This window comes from Schistocerca cancellata, chromosome 7 (assembly GCF_023864275.1).
Source record: "Schistocerca cancellata isolate TAMUIC-IGC-003103 chromosome 7, iqSchCanc2.1, whole genome shotgun sequence".
Taxonomy (NCBI): Eukaryota; Metazoa; Arthropoda; class Insecta; order Orthoptera; family Acrididae; genus Schistocerca; species Schistocerca cancellata.
This window is the reverse complement of record NC_064632.1, coordinates 501,137,324-501,155,058: the sequence shown is the minus strand read 5'-3', so window position 1 is coordinate 501,155,058 and position 17,735 is coordinate 501,137,324. Positions and strand designations below refer to the sequence as shown.

At 42.4% G+C, this 17,735-nt stretch overlaps 1 protein-coding gene across 1 annotated transcript in view; it reads right to left on the bottom strand.

Annotated features, from left to right (window-relative positions):
- Nucleotides 1-300: 300 nt before the first annotated feature.
- The window catches only part of LOC126092856 (odorant receptor 43a-like), a 78,683-nt gene continuing 61,248 nt past the window's right edge, over nucleotides 301-17,735 (bottom strand). Inside the window, exon 6 of the mRNA XM_049908585.1 lies at nucleotides 301-360. Coding sequence (XP_049764542.1) covers nucleotides 301-360 — 60 coding nt within the window. The remainder of the gene's footprint in view (nucleotides 361-17,735) is intronic.

Here is a 17,735-nt window from a genome sequence, read left to right as displayed (position 1 = left end):
TAACCTTCAGACAAAGAATTACATAACACGGACTATTTTTCTGTGATAAAAATGCATAATTTTCTAAGTTTGACTGGTTGATGTGCTTCTTACCAAAATAAAAAAGTTATTAATTTGTTTACAATAATTTTTATGTATACCATACAAAATCCATATCTAAGTGAATGGATCTATAAAATATGAACATGTTTTGTGTGGCCTGTGGCACCCATCCAGTCCTATATGTGCTCCAATACATCCTTTTCATGCACTAGAAGAATCACTGGTCCAGACGCTGCAGTCGATTGAAGTCTTATAACGTTACTTTCGTTTCTCTAGATTAAATAGCATGCTGAATATCGTGTACGAAGCATTTAGTGCCTGCAACAACAAAAAATGCATTAATGACGGGTAAAACATTGTTATACATGTGCAAGAACATAAAGGGCAGCTCTTTTTGTTTTATCACGTAATAGGGGAGAGAGTGTGGCAGATATGATACGCGAGTTGGGATGGAAGCCATTAAAGCAAAGACGTTTTTCGTCGCGGCGAGATCTATTTACAAAATTTCAGTCACCAACTTTCGCTTCCGAATGCGAAAATATTTTGTTGAGCCCAACCTACATAGGTAGGAATGATCATCAAAATAAAATAAGAGAAATCAAAGCTCGAACAGAAAGGTTTAGGCGTTCGTTTTTCCCGCGCGCTGTTCGGGAGTGAAATGGTAGAGAGATAGTATGATTGTAGTTCGATGAACCCTCTGCCAAGCACTTAAATGTGAATTGCAGAGTAATGATGTAGATGTAGATGTAGATGTAGATGTAGATGTAGAAAAACAAAACAGAAGAAATAGAATTTCGTCGACATGCTATAAACTGACAAAACCTTTATTTCGTACAAAATTGAAATTATTCTCTGTAAGATGTTCTTGCAGCGGCAGCGGTTAAATAGTTTTCTTATGTACTCCCTTCGTCTCGTTTCTACTCTGTTTACTTGCTGCTGTCACGTCCTAATCCATCGAATTCTCTAAAAACCTTCCACCGATTGATAGAAAAGATTCGACTGAAATGGTGTTCAGCATTCCTGCAGGGGCCGAAATAGTCAGTCCCTATTTGGTCCCTATCCACAAGGAAGAACGTAAGAGACATTTTTCAAATTTGGAACCGTTAGACTTTCTAAACTTAAAATGGTATCCCCATTTGAGCTGATACGTAATATTTTTCCTGTCTTGTTTCATTGTACTGATAATCATTTTGACATTACGCTGCATTTTATGAACCTTAGTTACCAAAAGGCACGAAACTTTTAGTCAGTTATTTCGTTACATTTCTACCTCGATATCCATACTCTGCACACCACTATGAGGATCATAGCAGAGAGCATTTCCGGCAGTACAAGGTATTGGTGTTACTTCGCGTTTCAATCATGTAACAAGCCTGGGAAAACTGGTTGCGTAAATATATCTTTGCGCTCTGTAATCAATATAAGTTTGTCTTCGCAACCACTATGACCACAGTGTGAAGTGGCCTGTAGTATCTTAGTAGATTCCTCAGTTGCGAATCTTCGAACTTCGTAAGCAGGCTTTCACAGGAACCAATGACCAGAAACGTCAACTGACGACGCAACAGAGCGCTGAAGTTACAGGTGCTGGCACCTTCCCCTAGCCCATCCGTACAGTAGCAAACGTGACATTCTTTTGTACGAGGTGCACTCAAGTTCCTTGGCCTCCGATTTTTTTTCTAACTAACTACTCACCCGAAATCGATTAAACTGGGGTTACTTCTCGACGTAATCGCCCTGCAGACGTACACATTTTTCACAACGCTGACGCCATGATTCCATGGCACGGCGAAGGCTTCTTTAGGAGTCTGTTTTGACCACTGGAAAATCGCTGAGGCAATAGCAGCACGGCTGGTGAATGTGCGGCCACAGAGAGTGTCTTTCATTGTTGGAAAAAGCCAAAAGTCACTAGGAGCCAGGTCAGGTGAGTAGGGAGCACGAGGAATCACTTCAAAGTTGTTATCACGAAGAAACTGTTGCGTAACGTTAGCTCGATGTGCGGGTGCGTTGTCTTGGTGAAACAGCACACGCGCAGCCCTTCCCGGACGTTTTGGTTGCAGTGCAGGAAGGAATTTGTTCTTCAAAACATTTTCGTAGGATGCACCTTTTACCGTAGTGCCCTTTGGAACGCAATGGGTAAGGATTACGCCCTCGCTGTCCCAGAACATGGACACCATCATTTTTTCAGCACTGGCGGTTACGTGAAATTTTTTTGGTGGTGGTGAATCTGTGTGCTTCCATTGAGCTGACTGGCGGTTTGTTTCTGGATTGAAAAATGGCATCCACGTCTCATCCATTGTCACAACCGACGAAAAGGAAGTCCCATTCATGCTGTCGTTGCGCGTCAACGTTGCTTGGCAACATGCCACACGGGCAGCCATGTGGTCGTCCGTCAGCATTCGTGGCACCCACCTGGATGACACATTTCGCATTTTCAGGTCGTCATGCAGGATTGTGGATGTGGATGAGGAACCCACAGATATGCCAACTCTGGAGGCGATCTGTTCAACAGTCATTCGGCGATCCCCCAAAACAATTCTCTCCACTTTCTCGATCATGTCATCAGACCGGCTTGTGCGAGCCCGAGGTTGTTTCGGTTTGTTGTCACATGATGTTCTGCCTTCATTAAACTGTCGCACACACGAACGCACTTTCGACACATCCATAACTCCATCACCACATGTCTCCTTCAACTGTCGATGAATTTGAATTGGTTTCACACCACGCAAATTCAGAAAACGAATGATTGCACGCTGTTCAAGTAAGGAAAACGTCGCCATTTTAAGTATGTAAAACAGTTCTCATTCTCGCCGCTGGCAGTAAAATTCCATCTGCCTTATGGTGCTGCTCTCTCTGGGACGTATTGACAATGAAGGTGGCCTCATTTTAAAACAATGCGCATGTTTCTATCTCTTTCCAGTCCGGAGAAAAAAAATCGAAGGCCTTAGAACTTGAAAGTACTTCGTATGCTGGTTTGCCACAGTCAGGACGTCTCGCAATGTTCTTTTGTCATTTAGTGATCACGAGTTCAGGACTGATTCCTATGATCGCCAGTGGAGAAGGAGGGGCTAGTCGCTTTGACTCTTATGAATACGACGGTCTGTTGCCTCCATGGTTGGCTGTTTGAACACATGTTTACATCCACAGTTTAGTTTTCTTCTGTTTTCAAACATAATCTGCTTCAGACATATATTGGCCCTCCTGTAAATCCACAGGTAGTAGGCAGCATGTGGCGAACATGCTTATACACTGAACGGCTAAAGAAACTGGCACACCTGCCTAATATCATGTAGGGCCCTCGCGAGCACGCAGAACTGCCGCAATACTACGTGGCATAGACTCGACTAATATCTGAAGTAAGTTTGGAATTGGCACAATCTGGCAGGGCTGTCCATAAATCGGTAAGAGTACGAAGAGGTGGATATATCTTTTGAACAGCATGGTGTCTGCCATCCCAGACATGCTCAATAATGTTCATGTCTGGGGAGTCTGATGGCCAGCAGAAGTGTGTCAACTCAGAAGAGTGTTCCTGGAGACCCCTCCGTAGCAATTCGGGACTTATGGGGTGTCGCATTGTCCTGCTGGAATTGCCCAAGTCCTTCGGAATGCACAGTGGACATGAATGGATGCAGGTGATTAGATAGGTTGCTTACGTGTGTGTCACCTGTCGGAGTCATATCTGGAAGATGTGTCAGGGGTCCCATATCACTCAAATTGCACTCGCTCCACACCATTACAGAGCCTCCACCAGCTTGAATTGTCTCCTGCTCACATGCAGTGACCATGGATTTATGAAGTTGTCTCCATACCCGTACACGTTCATCTGCTCGATACCATTCTAAACGAGACTCGTCCGACCGGGCAATATGTTTCCAGTCATCAACAGTCCAGTGTCGTTGTTGACGGACTCAGGCGAGGCGTAAAGCTTTGTGTCGTGCTGTCATCAAGGGTAAACCAGTGGGCCTTCGGCTATGAAAGCCCATATCGATGATGTTTTGTTGAATGGTTCGCACGCTGACACTTGTTGATGGTTCAAATGGGTCTGAGCACTATGGGACTTAACTTCTGAGGTCATCAGTCCCATAGAACTTAGAACTATTTAAACCTAACTAACCTAAGGACATCACACACATCCATGCCCGAGGCAGGATTCGAACCTGCGGCCGTGGCGGTCGCGCGGTTCCAGACTCTAGCGCCTAGAACCGCTCGGCCACTCCGGACGGTACTTGTTGATGGCCCAGCATTGAAATCTGAAGCAATTAACAGATGGGTTGCAATTCTATCACGTTGAGCGATTCTCTTCAGTCGTTGTTGGTCCCGTTCTTGCAGGATCTTTTGCCGGCCTCAGCGATGTCGGAGATTTGATGTTTTACCGTATTCCTCATGTTCACGGCACACTCGTGAAATGGTTGTACCGCAAAATCTCCACTTCATCGCTATCTCGGAGAGGCTGTATCCCGTCGCTCCTGTGCCGACTACAACACCATCTTCAGACTCATTTAAATATTTAAATATAGGTGACCTGCCATTGTAGCAGCAGTAACCAATCGAACAACTGCGCCACATAATTGTGTCGTGTATAGACGTTGCCGACCGCAGTGCCGTATTCTGCCTGTTTACATATCTTTGTATCTGAATACGCATGCCTATACCAGTTTCTTTGGCTCTTCAGTTTAGATTCTGAAGATGGTCGGTAGATGGCCGAAACTGATTACAATTTGAAACTTGTTCTGCGATTGTTTCTAAAGCCAATAAAAATGTCTATAGAATGATGTAGTCATCTCGCTAGTTGACAACGTTACAAAAACTGATTCGTGAATAGTATAAAAACGTCTAGTACCTATTCAGGCAAAGAAAATATGTAAATAACTAGTATCCTTAACGTTTCAGCTAACATTTGAAGTGAAAATCACCATCGTATTAAATATGTTAATTAGTATTGTTTATTTCGTGAATTATTATTATTATTATTATTATTGTTACTATTATTAAAATAATGCACGACTCTCTTTCTGAGCTCAGTGCAATGTTATCTGTAAAAAGAAAGTCTTAGGTGCATGATTAGATGAAGCAGATTGCCTAACTGTGTCTGGTAAAATTAATTCGTAAGGTATTAAATACGGCATTGTGTGGGGGTAGCAAGTAATTCTGTAATCGTAACAGTTTTGTTCTTACTTGTTAGTTATTAAAGGCGAGCTAATTTACCTCATCCAGCATACCAATGTTGAGCATGTAAGAACCTTTCTGACAGTTAAAAATGATACTGGATTGCCTTCTCGATTGACTGTTTCAATCTGTCAGAAGGGATCATTTGAGTGAGCGCTCTAAATCCTTGTGTTGCCCTTTTATCTGTCTTGCTGACATATGCCGTGTGCTTGCAGGTACGTGACGTCTTCTAGTGTTCAGGTCTCCGAACTGCTGAGGAAAGCACTTGGTGCTCGTTTCACAGAACAGGTAAAACAAACCAATACATATATATATTTACACTGACCACCAGCAGTTTATCTTGGTAGTATAGTATTAAAACGGAACAAGTAACTAACTACATCAAGCCGGACTGTAGTTCTCATATTATATTTCATATTCTTATCTATATTTTTAAATTCGGCGTTAGTGCAAGTGTAAAGACAGGAATACTGATATTTGTTGATAACAACTTACATTAAAAAAAAGAATTAAATTACTTATCAAATACTCAACTGCAAGGGTTACTTTGATGACCGTGCCAGAATAATAATGAAAACCCCTAGCGAGTTTCATCAGAAGGTGCAGACGAATAGATTCTCGCTTAAATTATAGATTTTATTTTTGCATCGGGACTGTTCCTGAGCGTAGTAACAACACAGAGCCTCTGGTTCTGTATGAGATAACATGTAACTTGATCAATAGTGACAGAGCATGTATGAAGTAAAGTAAGCAGAAATTAGATTTGCAATGTGAATGATATCAAAACTTGGAAAACATACATTTTAAGTGTTAGCAACGTTAATTATACTGTAGGAAACTATTTAAGAAATGCGAAATGTTAAGCCTCCTTGGTTAGTGCGCATGATTCTGTATAATACGAATTTTGTCGGAAACGAAAACGAATAACAAACCTAGAAAAACTTGAGCGTTCTTAAATGCAGCTCATAGACATACAATTTACCTTCATTATTCATAAAAAAAAATGTCCATTTGCAGACAAAGTAACAGTTGTCACGAAATATAAATAAAAAATAAACCAAACCTTTGGTACATGTAGATTTATTTTTTGAGTGTGTTTAAAACTAGTACGGTAATTTAAGTAGATAGTTAGGATGTTTTCATCAATTTACTCAGAAACAGTATTAGGTCAACTATTGCAGAACAGTTTAAAGATTTTACTATGTCCCAGAGGTGGAACTTTACATCGTATGGGTGTTGAAGCTGCTGTTTAGTAGCTGGTAAAGAAATTTCATATAGACGTTGTTGGATTTAAAATTCCCGTCTATTGTACGTCAGTACGGAAATTCCTGGCTGCTTTCATCTCATCCGCTGCGTATGTAACCCAACTTCCTAAGTTGGTAGCTGAATTGCAGGAAAGATGATACTTCACAAAACACACGATTCGACAAGAGAGATTAGAATTTTATGTACTTATAAATCTAAAACTTTTTGGGAAAAAATGTTCAGTGCAACAGAATAATAATTTCTGTTCTCGAACCAGTCTGATTTTTTACAAACATTAAAGCGTGGTAACAGTTACAAGTAATCACGTTGGAGCAGTTCCCGCTAAATTCTTCTGTCAGATAGTGTCTTCTTGTACACAGAGATAACGCAAGTCATGGGGCTGCGATATGCACCTATACAGATTGCGGTAACATCCCGTAGAGAAAGATATAAAAGGGCAGTGCATTGGCGTTGTACTCAGATGAGTCATGTGAAAAGTTTTCCGACATGATTATGGCTGCACGACGGGAATAACTTACTTTGAATGCGGAGTGGTAACTGGAGCTAGATGCATGAGACATTCCATTTTGGATACTATTAGGGAATTCAATACTCCTAAATCCACAGTGTCAAGGTTGTACCGAGAATATCAAATTTCAGGAATAATCTCTTACCATGGACAACCCTTTGGCCGAAGGTCTTCACTTAACGGTCGAGATCAGCAGGGTTTAAATAGCTGTGTCAATGCTAACAGAAAGCAACACAGCGTGAAATAACTGTAGTAATCGATGTGGGACGTACGATGAAAGTAGCCGTTAAGAGCCTACGGAATATCAGACCAGCTGTGTGGCTGGATTGAAGAGCTTTTAGCAAACAGAACACAGCATGTTGTTCTCAATGGAGAGCCGGCCGGAGTGGCCAAAAGGTTAAAGGCGCTACAGTCTGGAACCGCGAGACCGCTACGGTCACAGGTTCGAATCCTGCCTCGGGCATGGATGTGTGTGATGTCCTTAGGTTAGTTAGGTTTAAGTAGTTCTAAGTTCTAGGGGACTGATGACCTTAGAAGTTAAGTCCCATAGTGCTCAGAGCCATTTGAACCATTTTCTCAATGGAGAGACGTCTACAGACGTTAAAGTAACTTCTGGCGTGCCACAGGGGAGTGTTATGGGACCATTGCTTTTCACAATATATATAAATGACCTAGTAGACAGTGTCGGAAGTTCCATGCGGCGTTTCGCGGATGATGCTGTAGTATACAGAGAAGTTGCAGCATTAGAAAATTGTAGCGAAATGCAGGAAGATCTGCAGCGGATAGGCACTTGTTGCAGGGAGTGGCAACTGTCCCTTAACATAGACAAATGTAATGTATTGCGAATACATAGAAAGAAGGATCCTTTATTGTATGATTATACGATAGCGGAACAAACACTGGTAGCAGTTACTTCTGTAAAAATATCTGGGAGTACGCGTGCGGAACGATTTGAAGTGGAATGATCATATAAAATTAATTGTTGGTAAGGCGGGTACCAGGTTGAGGTTCATTGGGGGAGTCCTTAGAAAATGTAGTCCATCAACAAAGGAGGTGGCTTACAAAACACTCGTTCGACCTATACTTGAGTATTGCTCATCAGTGTGGGATCCGTACCAGATCGGGTTGACGGAGGAGATAGAGAAGATCCAAAGAAGAGCGGCGAGTTTCGTCACAGGGTTATTTGGTAACCGTGATAGCGTTACGGAGATGTTTAGCAAACTCAAGTGGCAGACTCTGCAAGAGAGGCGCTCTGCATCGCGGTGTAGCTTGCTCGCCAGGTTTCGAGAGGGTGCGTTTCTGGATGAGGTATCGAATATATTACTTCCCCCTACTGATACCTCCCGAGGAGATCACGAATGTAACATTAGAGAGATTAGAGCGCGCACGGAGGCTTTCAGACAGTCGTTCTTCCCGCGAACCGTACGCGACTGGAACAGGAAAGGGAGGTAATGACAGTGGCACGTAAAGTGCCTCCGCCACACACCGTTGGGTGGCTTGCGGAGTATAAATGTAGATGTAGACAGTGTGGCGAAATGTGGCGTTCATTGTCTGTGGCAGCTGACGACCGACGCGAGTGCCTTTACTTACCAGCACGACATCGCCTGCATGGCCGCTCCTGGGCTCGTGACATATAGGTGGGACCCTAAACGAGTGGAAAGCCGTGGCCCAGTCAGATGAGTCCCTTACAGCGCTAAGAGCTCAAGGCAGGGTTCGAATGTAGTGCAGACTCTACGAAGCTGTGGACCTAGGTTGTCAGCAAGGTACTGTGCAATCTGTTGGTGGCTCGATACGGTGTGGGCTGTGTTTACATGGAATGGACTGGGTCCTCTGGTCCAACTGAACCAACATTGACTGGAGATGGTTATGTTCGGCTACCTAAGGACCTTTTTCAGCCATTCATGGAGTTTGTAACGCCGGAAATGCATATCCTCCTATTTCCATCTATTGTACTGTAATTTTTTTCCTTGTTTTGTTACCTCAAGATATGACATTTCTGTGTCCTTATATATTGTAATTGTTTTACTGTTTGTATATATATATATTTATGCATTTATGTTGATTTGTTTTGTGAATATTATTTGTATTTATACGCTGGGTCTGGCCTAGGGAAAACTATGCTATCGAACGAATACATCGATAGGTCGTGTGGAGAACAAAAGTGTTTAGGATATTTGGTAGTGTTAACTCTGTCGCGTGGAGCGCGGGCAGAGGAGAGTCTGGCTGGAGTAGCGAGTGGAGCGGGTGTGTTGTGTGACGCTCCCGCGAGTTGCCGCGCTTTTGGGGTTTGGCAGCATGTAATTGCGCTCGACTTGCGATGATAGTTTCTGACATGGTGTCGCGGACGGGAAGCATTAGCTGGCGCACATCAAGAGCCCGTTTCGTCTGGTGACCGTGTCGAGAAGAAGGCGCGCCAACATCCAGCTTCTGCAACAGCGACGGCCGTCAATGAGTGACTGTCGCCACCTCCTCGATCGACGGCTTCAAACCTTCAATCAACCAACAAGGAAGACTGGAAGCACGTAAAGTTTTAGAACTGTATGGCAGACCTCAGCTTTTCAAACTTTTAAAATTGTTGCATCACAAAATTACAGCAACTTAGCATGAACGTTTGTTGCTCATTGTCCCAATTGCATTACGAAGCAGGGTCCCTTCCTTTTCCGGAATGAACCCGAGTGTCGTTCAAATTCAAACACCAGCATCATTCGGTTTCACTGCTTTAATTTCAAAGTTCAGTTAAGGTATTCATAGCTGGCTAGAATATTTAGATTACACAAGCACAAATTAAGAGTGCGAGTTTTGTTACCGTATTTTTAGCTTACCTGTGACTGCAGCTCAGCTTGGTACGTAGTAAATTTTACTATTGTTAATTGTTCAGAATCATTTAATTCAAGTTCAATCTCTTATTTCTAAATTGCGTAGATTCAAGTAGCTTTTGAAATGATTGTTCAGGTAGTCCAAGACTAACCGTATTTTACTGAATTTCGATGTGCTTCAGAAAGAAAGCTCACTATTATCTTCAGTCACTAAATTAACTTTCGATTTTCCGGTTTTATTAATTCTTTTGCTAAATTAAGTCAGAGTGTATCGAAATTTATTACTTCTGACAAACTTTCGGTTTTCACACTACACGTGTCAACCTTCAGTTGTCACGCCTCTAGTGCTAATTATATGTGTAATAACCTTTCTTTTTCAGTTACTATAGTAATTGTCCTTAGGACTGGCGACCGTAATTTCCCCCAAATCTCAAATATCTAATTACCGCTAGTTAATTGTTAACGTAACGGCCGCACATTTACTTTCTTTATTAACTTTACCCCTTTTCAAAATTAATTTTGACCAGTTTCATTTGCATTTTTCCTTTCATTTAGATGTAACCCTTTCCTCCCTCTTTACCGACAGATTGACTTCGGTGACGATTGATTTTCCCAAATTTCCATTAGGTACACGCGGTTTAATTTTTCACTGTCATTAAGGTCGATAAGTGAGGGGGAGGTTACAAGTTGATGTCCCCAAACAACGATGCGCCATGTCACTTGGCCACAGTTATTCACGACTGGTTTGAGGAACATTCTGGATAATTCTAACTAATTGAATTCGACATTCAGATGGCCCGATGTGAATCTCATCACAAATTTACAGGACATAATCGAGAGGTCAGTTCGTGCACAAGATCTTGCACGGATAACACTTCCGCAATTGTGGACGGCTGTAGAGGCACCATGGTTCAATATTTATGTATGAGACTTCCAACGACTTCTAGAATCCATGCGACATCGAGTTGCTGCACTACGCAGGGAAAAAGGAGATCTGACACGAAACTAAAAGGTATACTGTGACCTTTGTCACCTCACTACATCTACATCTACATCCACACTCCGCAAGCCACCTGACGGTGTGTGGCGGAGGGTACCCTGAGTACCTCTATCGGTTCTCCCTTCTATTCCAGTCTCGTATTGTTCGTGGAAAGAAGGATTGTCGGTATGCCTCTGTGTGGGCTCTAATCTCTCTGATTTTAACCTCATGGTCTCTTCGCGAGATATACGTAGGAGGGAGCAACATACTGCTTGACTCTTCGGTGAAGGTATGTTCTCGAAACTTTAACAAAAGCCTGTACCGAGCTACTGAGCCTCTCCTGCAGAGTCTTCCACTGGGGTTTATCTATCATCTCCGTAACGCTTTCGCGATTACTAAATGATCCTATAACGAAGCGTGCTGCTCTCCGTTGGATCTTCTCTATATCTTCTATCAACCCTATCTGGTACGGATCCTACATTGCTGAGCAGTATTCAAGCAGTGGGCGAACAAGCGTACTGTAACCTACTTCCTTTGTTTTCGCATTGCATTTCCTTAGGATTCTTCCAATGAATCTCAGTCTGGCATCTGCTCTACCGACGATCAACATTATATGATCATTCCATTTTAAGTCACTCCTAATGCGTACTCCCAGATAATACTGTAACGTGAAACAGCAACGTGTGGGCTACTGTTACGTTTTTGCAAGATGACACTGTCAGCGACCCAGACGAATTTTATGTAAACTTGACGTTGGCTGCCAGTATATGATTAAATCCAGTAACGACAGCGTGGACGAGCTCCTCGCGAGACCGTAAGGCCCAAGGGATATCTACAGCTCTCTCACGGCCGCTTTGCAGATTTTCCAGACCGTGTAGCCGCTGCTAATGGGTCAAGTAGTTCCTCAGTTGGTATCACGAGGCCGAATACATCACCTAACCAGTCCTATCACTAGGGAAAAATCCTTGGAAGTACTGGGAATCAAACTGGGGTCCTTCACGTGGCAGCCATCTTCTCTGACCTCTCAGCTAGGGACGCGGGCTAACCACAACATGACATTAGTCATTATGAAAATAACAATCTTACGCTTTCCTGATACGCATAATCAGCACCAGGAAGGTGCGGACAGAAGAGATGTGTGCCGCCTGAGCAGCACAGTTGATTTCCTCACCTCTAGAAAGTCAGTTTGTATGGAGTGCCAACATGAGGCCCCGAGCGCGCGGACGTAGCGGTCACGTGGTTCGCTCTCGTGCTGTGGTAGAGCTGGTGCCAAGGCCGGGTGGCAGAGCGGTCAGTTGGTGCACGGAGACGAACAAGCTGTTTCTCACCAGAGCTGTGAATGAGGGCCCCAAGAATCTGGTGTGCTGTGACACTGACAGCCGGACCTCAATAGGGCTGGCGTGGTGTGTGACCACTGTGTGGACGTGACAGACTGGTGGTGCCTTTTCCCAGCCGGTAGGACAGCGATCCTAGCTCAGATGGAGAAGGGGGCTGCCACATATTAAATGAAACACTAGTTGGGTAGTTTTGCAGTTTACATTTGCACGATCCTGGTTTTATGGCTGATGCAATGCACTGTGTGGTACACAAGCAGCGCATTGGGTGTGTTCGCTAGCAGCGAGTTCTGCACGGAGGCCCGTAGTTGTTGTGTGACAAGTTGTGTTTGTCTACTGACGTCACACTGAACCGCAGGAGCTCAAATTATTAACTAAACACTGTGAGTGTGATTATTCGTATTAATCCTTGAGTGTTTTCCTGAAATTGTGCATGGGAATGACCTGGTTGTTGACTCAGTTCTACAGAGAATTCATCTTGAATAACCACTTAGACCTTGTGATCACACTGCACAATTTCACTATCTATCTTGATATGTAAAGGAAACCTACATCCACTAACGCGGTAATTCACAGTACTTCAAACCATCCTCTTAAGTATAAAACGGCCACCTATACAACAATGCTAAATAGGATGCATGACGTAGTCTTATCGCATGAGACATTTTATAAAGAGTACCAACTCACAGCTTTACGTAATGGTTACAGTGCCAGTTGCCTTAGTAATATTCATGAGGGTATTATAACGAAACGATATTCTGATCCGAGGTCTGGTCGTAGTCGTGCCATTACTCTCCAGGCCCACGGTTACAACAGGATCTATGTTAAGAACTCAGGGAAGATTGGTGCCAGTCTCATAGCAAAAGACTTTTTTGTGTCATTAGTCTTCTGACTGGTGTGATGCGGCCCGCCACAGATTTCTCTCTTGTGCCAACCTCATATCTCAGAGTAGCACATGCAACCTACGTCCTCAACTATTTGCTGGATGTATTCCAATCTCTGTCTTCCTCAATAGTTTCTGCCCTCTACAGCTCCCTATAGTCAGTCCCTGATGTCTTAACCGATGTCTCATCATCCTGTCCCTCCTCCTTGTCAGTATTTTCCATATATTCCAATCCTCTCCGATTCTGCGCAGAACCTCCTCATTCGTTACCTTATCAGTCCACCTAATTTTCAACATTCGTCTGTAACACCACATCTCAAATGCTTCGATTCTCTTCTGTTCCCGTTTTTCTACAGTCCATATTTCACTACCATACAATGCTGTGCTCCAAACGTATATTCTCAGGAATTTCTTCCTCAAATTAAGGCCTAAGATTTATACTAGCAGAGTTCTATTGGCTAGGAATGCCTTTTTTGCCAGTACTAGTCTGCTTTTGATGCCCGCCTTGCTCCATCCGTCATTGGTTACTTTGCTGCCTTGGTTGCAGAATTACTTAATTTCATCTACTTCATGGCCACCAATCCTGATGTTAAGTTTCTCAATGTTTTCATTTCTGTTACTTCTCATCACTTTCGCCTTTCTTCAATTTACTCTCAATCCATATCTGTACTCATTAGGCTCTCCATTTCATTCAATAGATCACGTAATTCTTTTTCACTTTGACTCAGGATAGCAATGTCATCACTGAATCGTAGCATTGATATCGTTTCACCTGAATTTTAATTCTGCTCCTGAAGCTTTCTTTTATTTCCATTGCTTCTTCAATGTACAGATCGAACAGTAGGGCGAAAGACTACATCCCTGTCTTACACCCTTTTTAATCCGATAATTTCGTTCTTGGTCGTCCAGTCTTATTATTCCCTCTTGGTTCTTGTACGTATTGTATATTACCCTTCTCTACCTATAGCGTACCTCTATTCCTCTCAGAATTTCGGACATCTTGCACCATTTTACATTGTCGAACGCTTTTTCTAAGTCGACAAATCATAAGAACGTGTCTTGATTTTTCTTTAGTCTTGCTTCCATTATCAACCGTGACGTCAGAATTGCCTCTGTGGTGCCTTTACCTTTCCTAAAGCCAAACTGATCGTCATCTAATCCTCAATTTCATTTTCCATTCTTCCGTATATTATTCTTGTCAGCAACTTGGATGCGTGAGCTGTTAAGCTGATTGTGCAATAATTCTCGTACTTGTAGAAAAAGAGATATCCCCTACGAATTTTATATCTCAGAGCATGGATTGTAAATATAGGCACAAAGAATGTTCTATAGCTGACAAATTAGTTGCGTCCGGCGTTTATATTACCCAATGTGGTAACTCTCCAGTGAGATCCATCGGCCAGACTGGTAGGTCATTAAATACACATTTCCGGGAACATCTCAATATGCCCATCTCGAAATCAGCGTTAAGCGCATACCTCCACGAAACGGGACGTACAGTCACAAACTTGGACCCCAATTTACCTAATATGTACCATCAGGAGAAAGACCTCATTCTCATCATCCTTGAAGTGGTTGAAATTTCTCGCAGTAGGAACACACACACAGACATTATATACTTTAAATAACCATGTGAGGCTAAGACACAGCGGTACTACATGTAATTTTGATTGTTTAAGACGTGGAACGTAATTTCTTCGATCACACGACTTTTCTATTCACTTTTGGTACCTTATTCCCTCACTATTTATACTTCAAGCATTCCAGATAATAAAATGAACTTCGTGATGATAATCACTTCTTGGTTTTTACTATCTTCTTTGGTTCCTAGGTACAACATTCTACTGTTACTGCTTTTCCACCCTATGGACTTCAAAATACCTTCGCGTCTACACCACTTGTGGTCTACCATCGAACAGTAGCGCGTCCGGTCGTATGGCCAGGATAGTGTACAACTGACCACGTCCAGTGCTTTACCCTAGCGAAAACAAACTAAATTTCGTGTTGGTGCATTTGGGCATGCAAGTTATGTTAGACGGTTCGTTAATCTGTTCTTCTGATTCCTTGATTTTACCTTATAAATACAGTTCCATATTATCTTACGTTCATTCTCGTATGTCACTAGTTTTTCGTCAATGCCTTAAAACTTATAAGGTTTAAAATACGCTATGTCCTTCATCTGCGTTCAGTTTGTACATGGATGTGGTTAGTACATTAATTACGAATATCTCTGCCATAATGTCTCATTCTCTACACTATTCACCCTAAATGCTCCGAAGATTATTATTTGTTTACTGCTTATCCTCTTTATGGTGTTGACATCTGTGACTACGAAAGATGAGGGCATTTCCATCTGCTAAGATGTGTGAAATTAATGTTATTTTTTTTATTTTATTTTATTTAGGTCTAATTTTGTTGGCTCTCCTTAATTGTCTATAATATATAGATTACAAGATTCCTTCTCTTTCTAATTAATCACCTAAATATGGTGCAAAACGGCAGCAAAATCATTCGTGAATAAATCATTAATGAACAGCTCTTTGCGGTTTTATTCACCTTCAGTTGACTACGAGTTCCAACGGCTGTGGCTGCCCATATTATAAACTTGTTCCTGAATAATTAGAATAAGAATTTATTGAGATACGTGCATAGGTATTTGGTAGAGAGTTGTGGTAGCAATATGGTGAAAATATTAGTAGTAGACCAAGTAGTTTTGTGTTATAAACCGAGTTAAGAATTATTCTACTGGTGAAATTGTCTCAGATATTATTACTGGAAACGGCCACAAACCAAACGTTGTACACTGAAGCCCCAAAGAAACTGGTGTAGCAATCGTATTCAAATACAGAGATGCGTAAACTGACAGAATATGGCACTGCGGTCAGCAACGACTATGTAAGACAACAAGTGTCTGACGCAGATCTTAGATCGGTTACTCCTGCTATAATGGCAGCATCTCCGACGTAGCGATGAAATGGGAATTTTCCCTACGACCATTTCACGAGTGTACCGTGAATATCATGGACCCGGTTAAACATCAGATCTCCGACATCGCTGCAGCCGGAAAAAGATCCTACAAGAACGGGACCAACGAAGACTGAAGAGAATTGTTTAACGTGACAGAAGTGCAACCCTCCCGCAAATTGCTGCAGACTTCAATGTTGTGTCGTCAACAAGTGTCAGTGTGCGAACCATTCAAGGAAACATAATCTATAAGGGCTTTCGGAGTCGAAGGCCCACTCGTTTACCCTTGATGACTGCACGACACAAAACTTAACGCCTCGCCTGGTCCCGTCAACACCGACATTGGACTGTTGATGACTGGAAACATGTTGCCTGGTCGGACTAGTCTCGTTTCAAATTGTATCGAACGGATGAACTTGTACGGGTATGGAGACAACTCATGGTCCCTGCATGTCAGCAGGGGACTGTTCAAGCTGGTGGAGGCTCTGTAATTATGTGGGGCGTGTGCAGTTGGGACGATACGGGACCCCTGATACGTGTAGATACATCTCTCACAGGTTACACGGACGTAAGCATCCTGTCTGATCACCTGCATCCATTCATGTCCATTGTATATTGCGACGGACTTTGGAAATTCCAGCACGACAATGCGACAACCCACAAGTCCAGACTTGCTACAAAGAGGCTCCAGGAACACTCCGCTCAGTTTAAACACTTCCGCTGCCCACAAAACTCTCCAGACATGATCATTATTGAGCATATCTGCGATGCCTTGCAACGTGCTGTTCAGAAGAGATCTCTACCCCTGGTACTCTTACGGATTTATGTTAACGTTGTTGCCAGCTTACGTGTACTGAGACAAATGGAAGACATTTTGCTGTATTGATTGTTTAGTCCTGTGTAAACTTCTTTACGGTCTATCTAAATAGTGAAACAGGGCTAACATTAGACTTCACATCTGTTCATGGAGCCTGCTCACATTTGTCTTCACTCACTTCGGAGTGTAGGTAACCAATGGCTGGTCATGGAGCCACAGAATCCCTACAAAAACCATATATAGTAGTTAATGTTTTTTTTTACTAGTCTTTTTTCCAGCTCCCCAAACTATCAACGCCTGGTCATCTGACCCAAAATCGTTACACATGCATCCAATAGGTAATGTTACCCAGCTGAGGCCAGCAGTTGGTTTTACGACCTGGTATCCTGAAAATAATTTTTCCAGGAACTGCTGGCAGAAGCACCTACCATGGCTGCTCCATAAGAGAAGAATTTTTCTTATTCTGGATTTCTTGACTCTTATATGAAAGCTTCCTAGCAATGTTTCTTTTTACGATAAACCATGTGTGAGATCTGAGCTCTGTTGGATTGGAACCCCATCGAAAAGTTGGCATTTTAAATACGTCTATTCTAAGCAGGACAATGTTTCCTACAGTGGCCATTAGCTTACTGAAACGTTTTTGCTTCCATTGCCGTACGCTGTCACTCGTGTCAGTTTTCGTTCAAAATTACGATACAACATTTATATTGCTCTCTAAAAGTTGTTCGTCGTGTTCTTATGTATATATTTTCTCGAGAAAATAAATTTTAAGGTTTAAAATGTATGGACGTGATATTATTTTATTTCAGGTGAATTGGGATGCCCTACATCGACAATGTTAAACTTATTACCTCGTTTCCTCGTACTGCGCAACGCTTGTGAAACTTTTAGAACACATTACACTTCATGTCCTTAGCGTACTGACCTGAGATAATTTCATTTGACCCAGTGGTTTGCAAAATA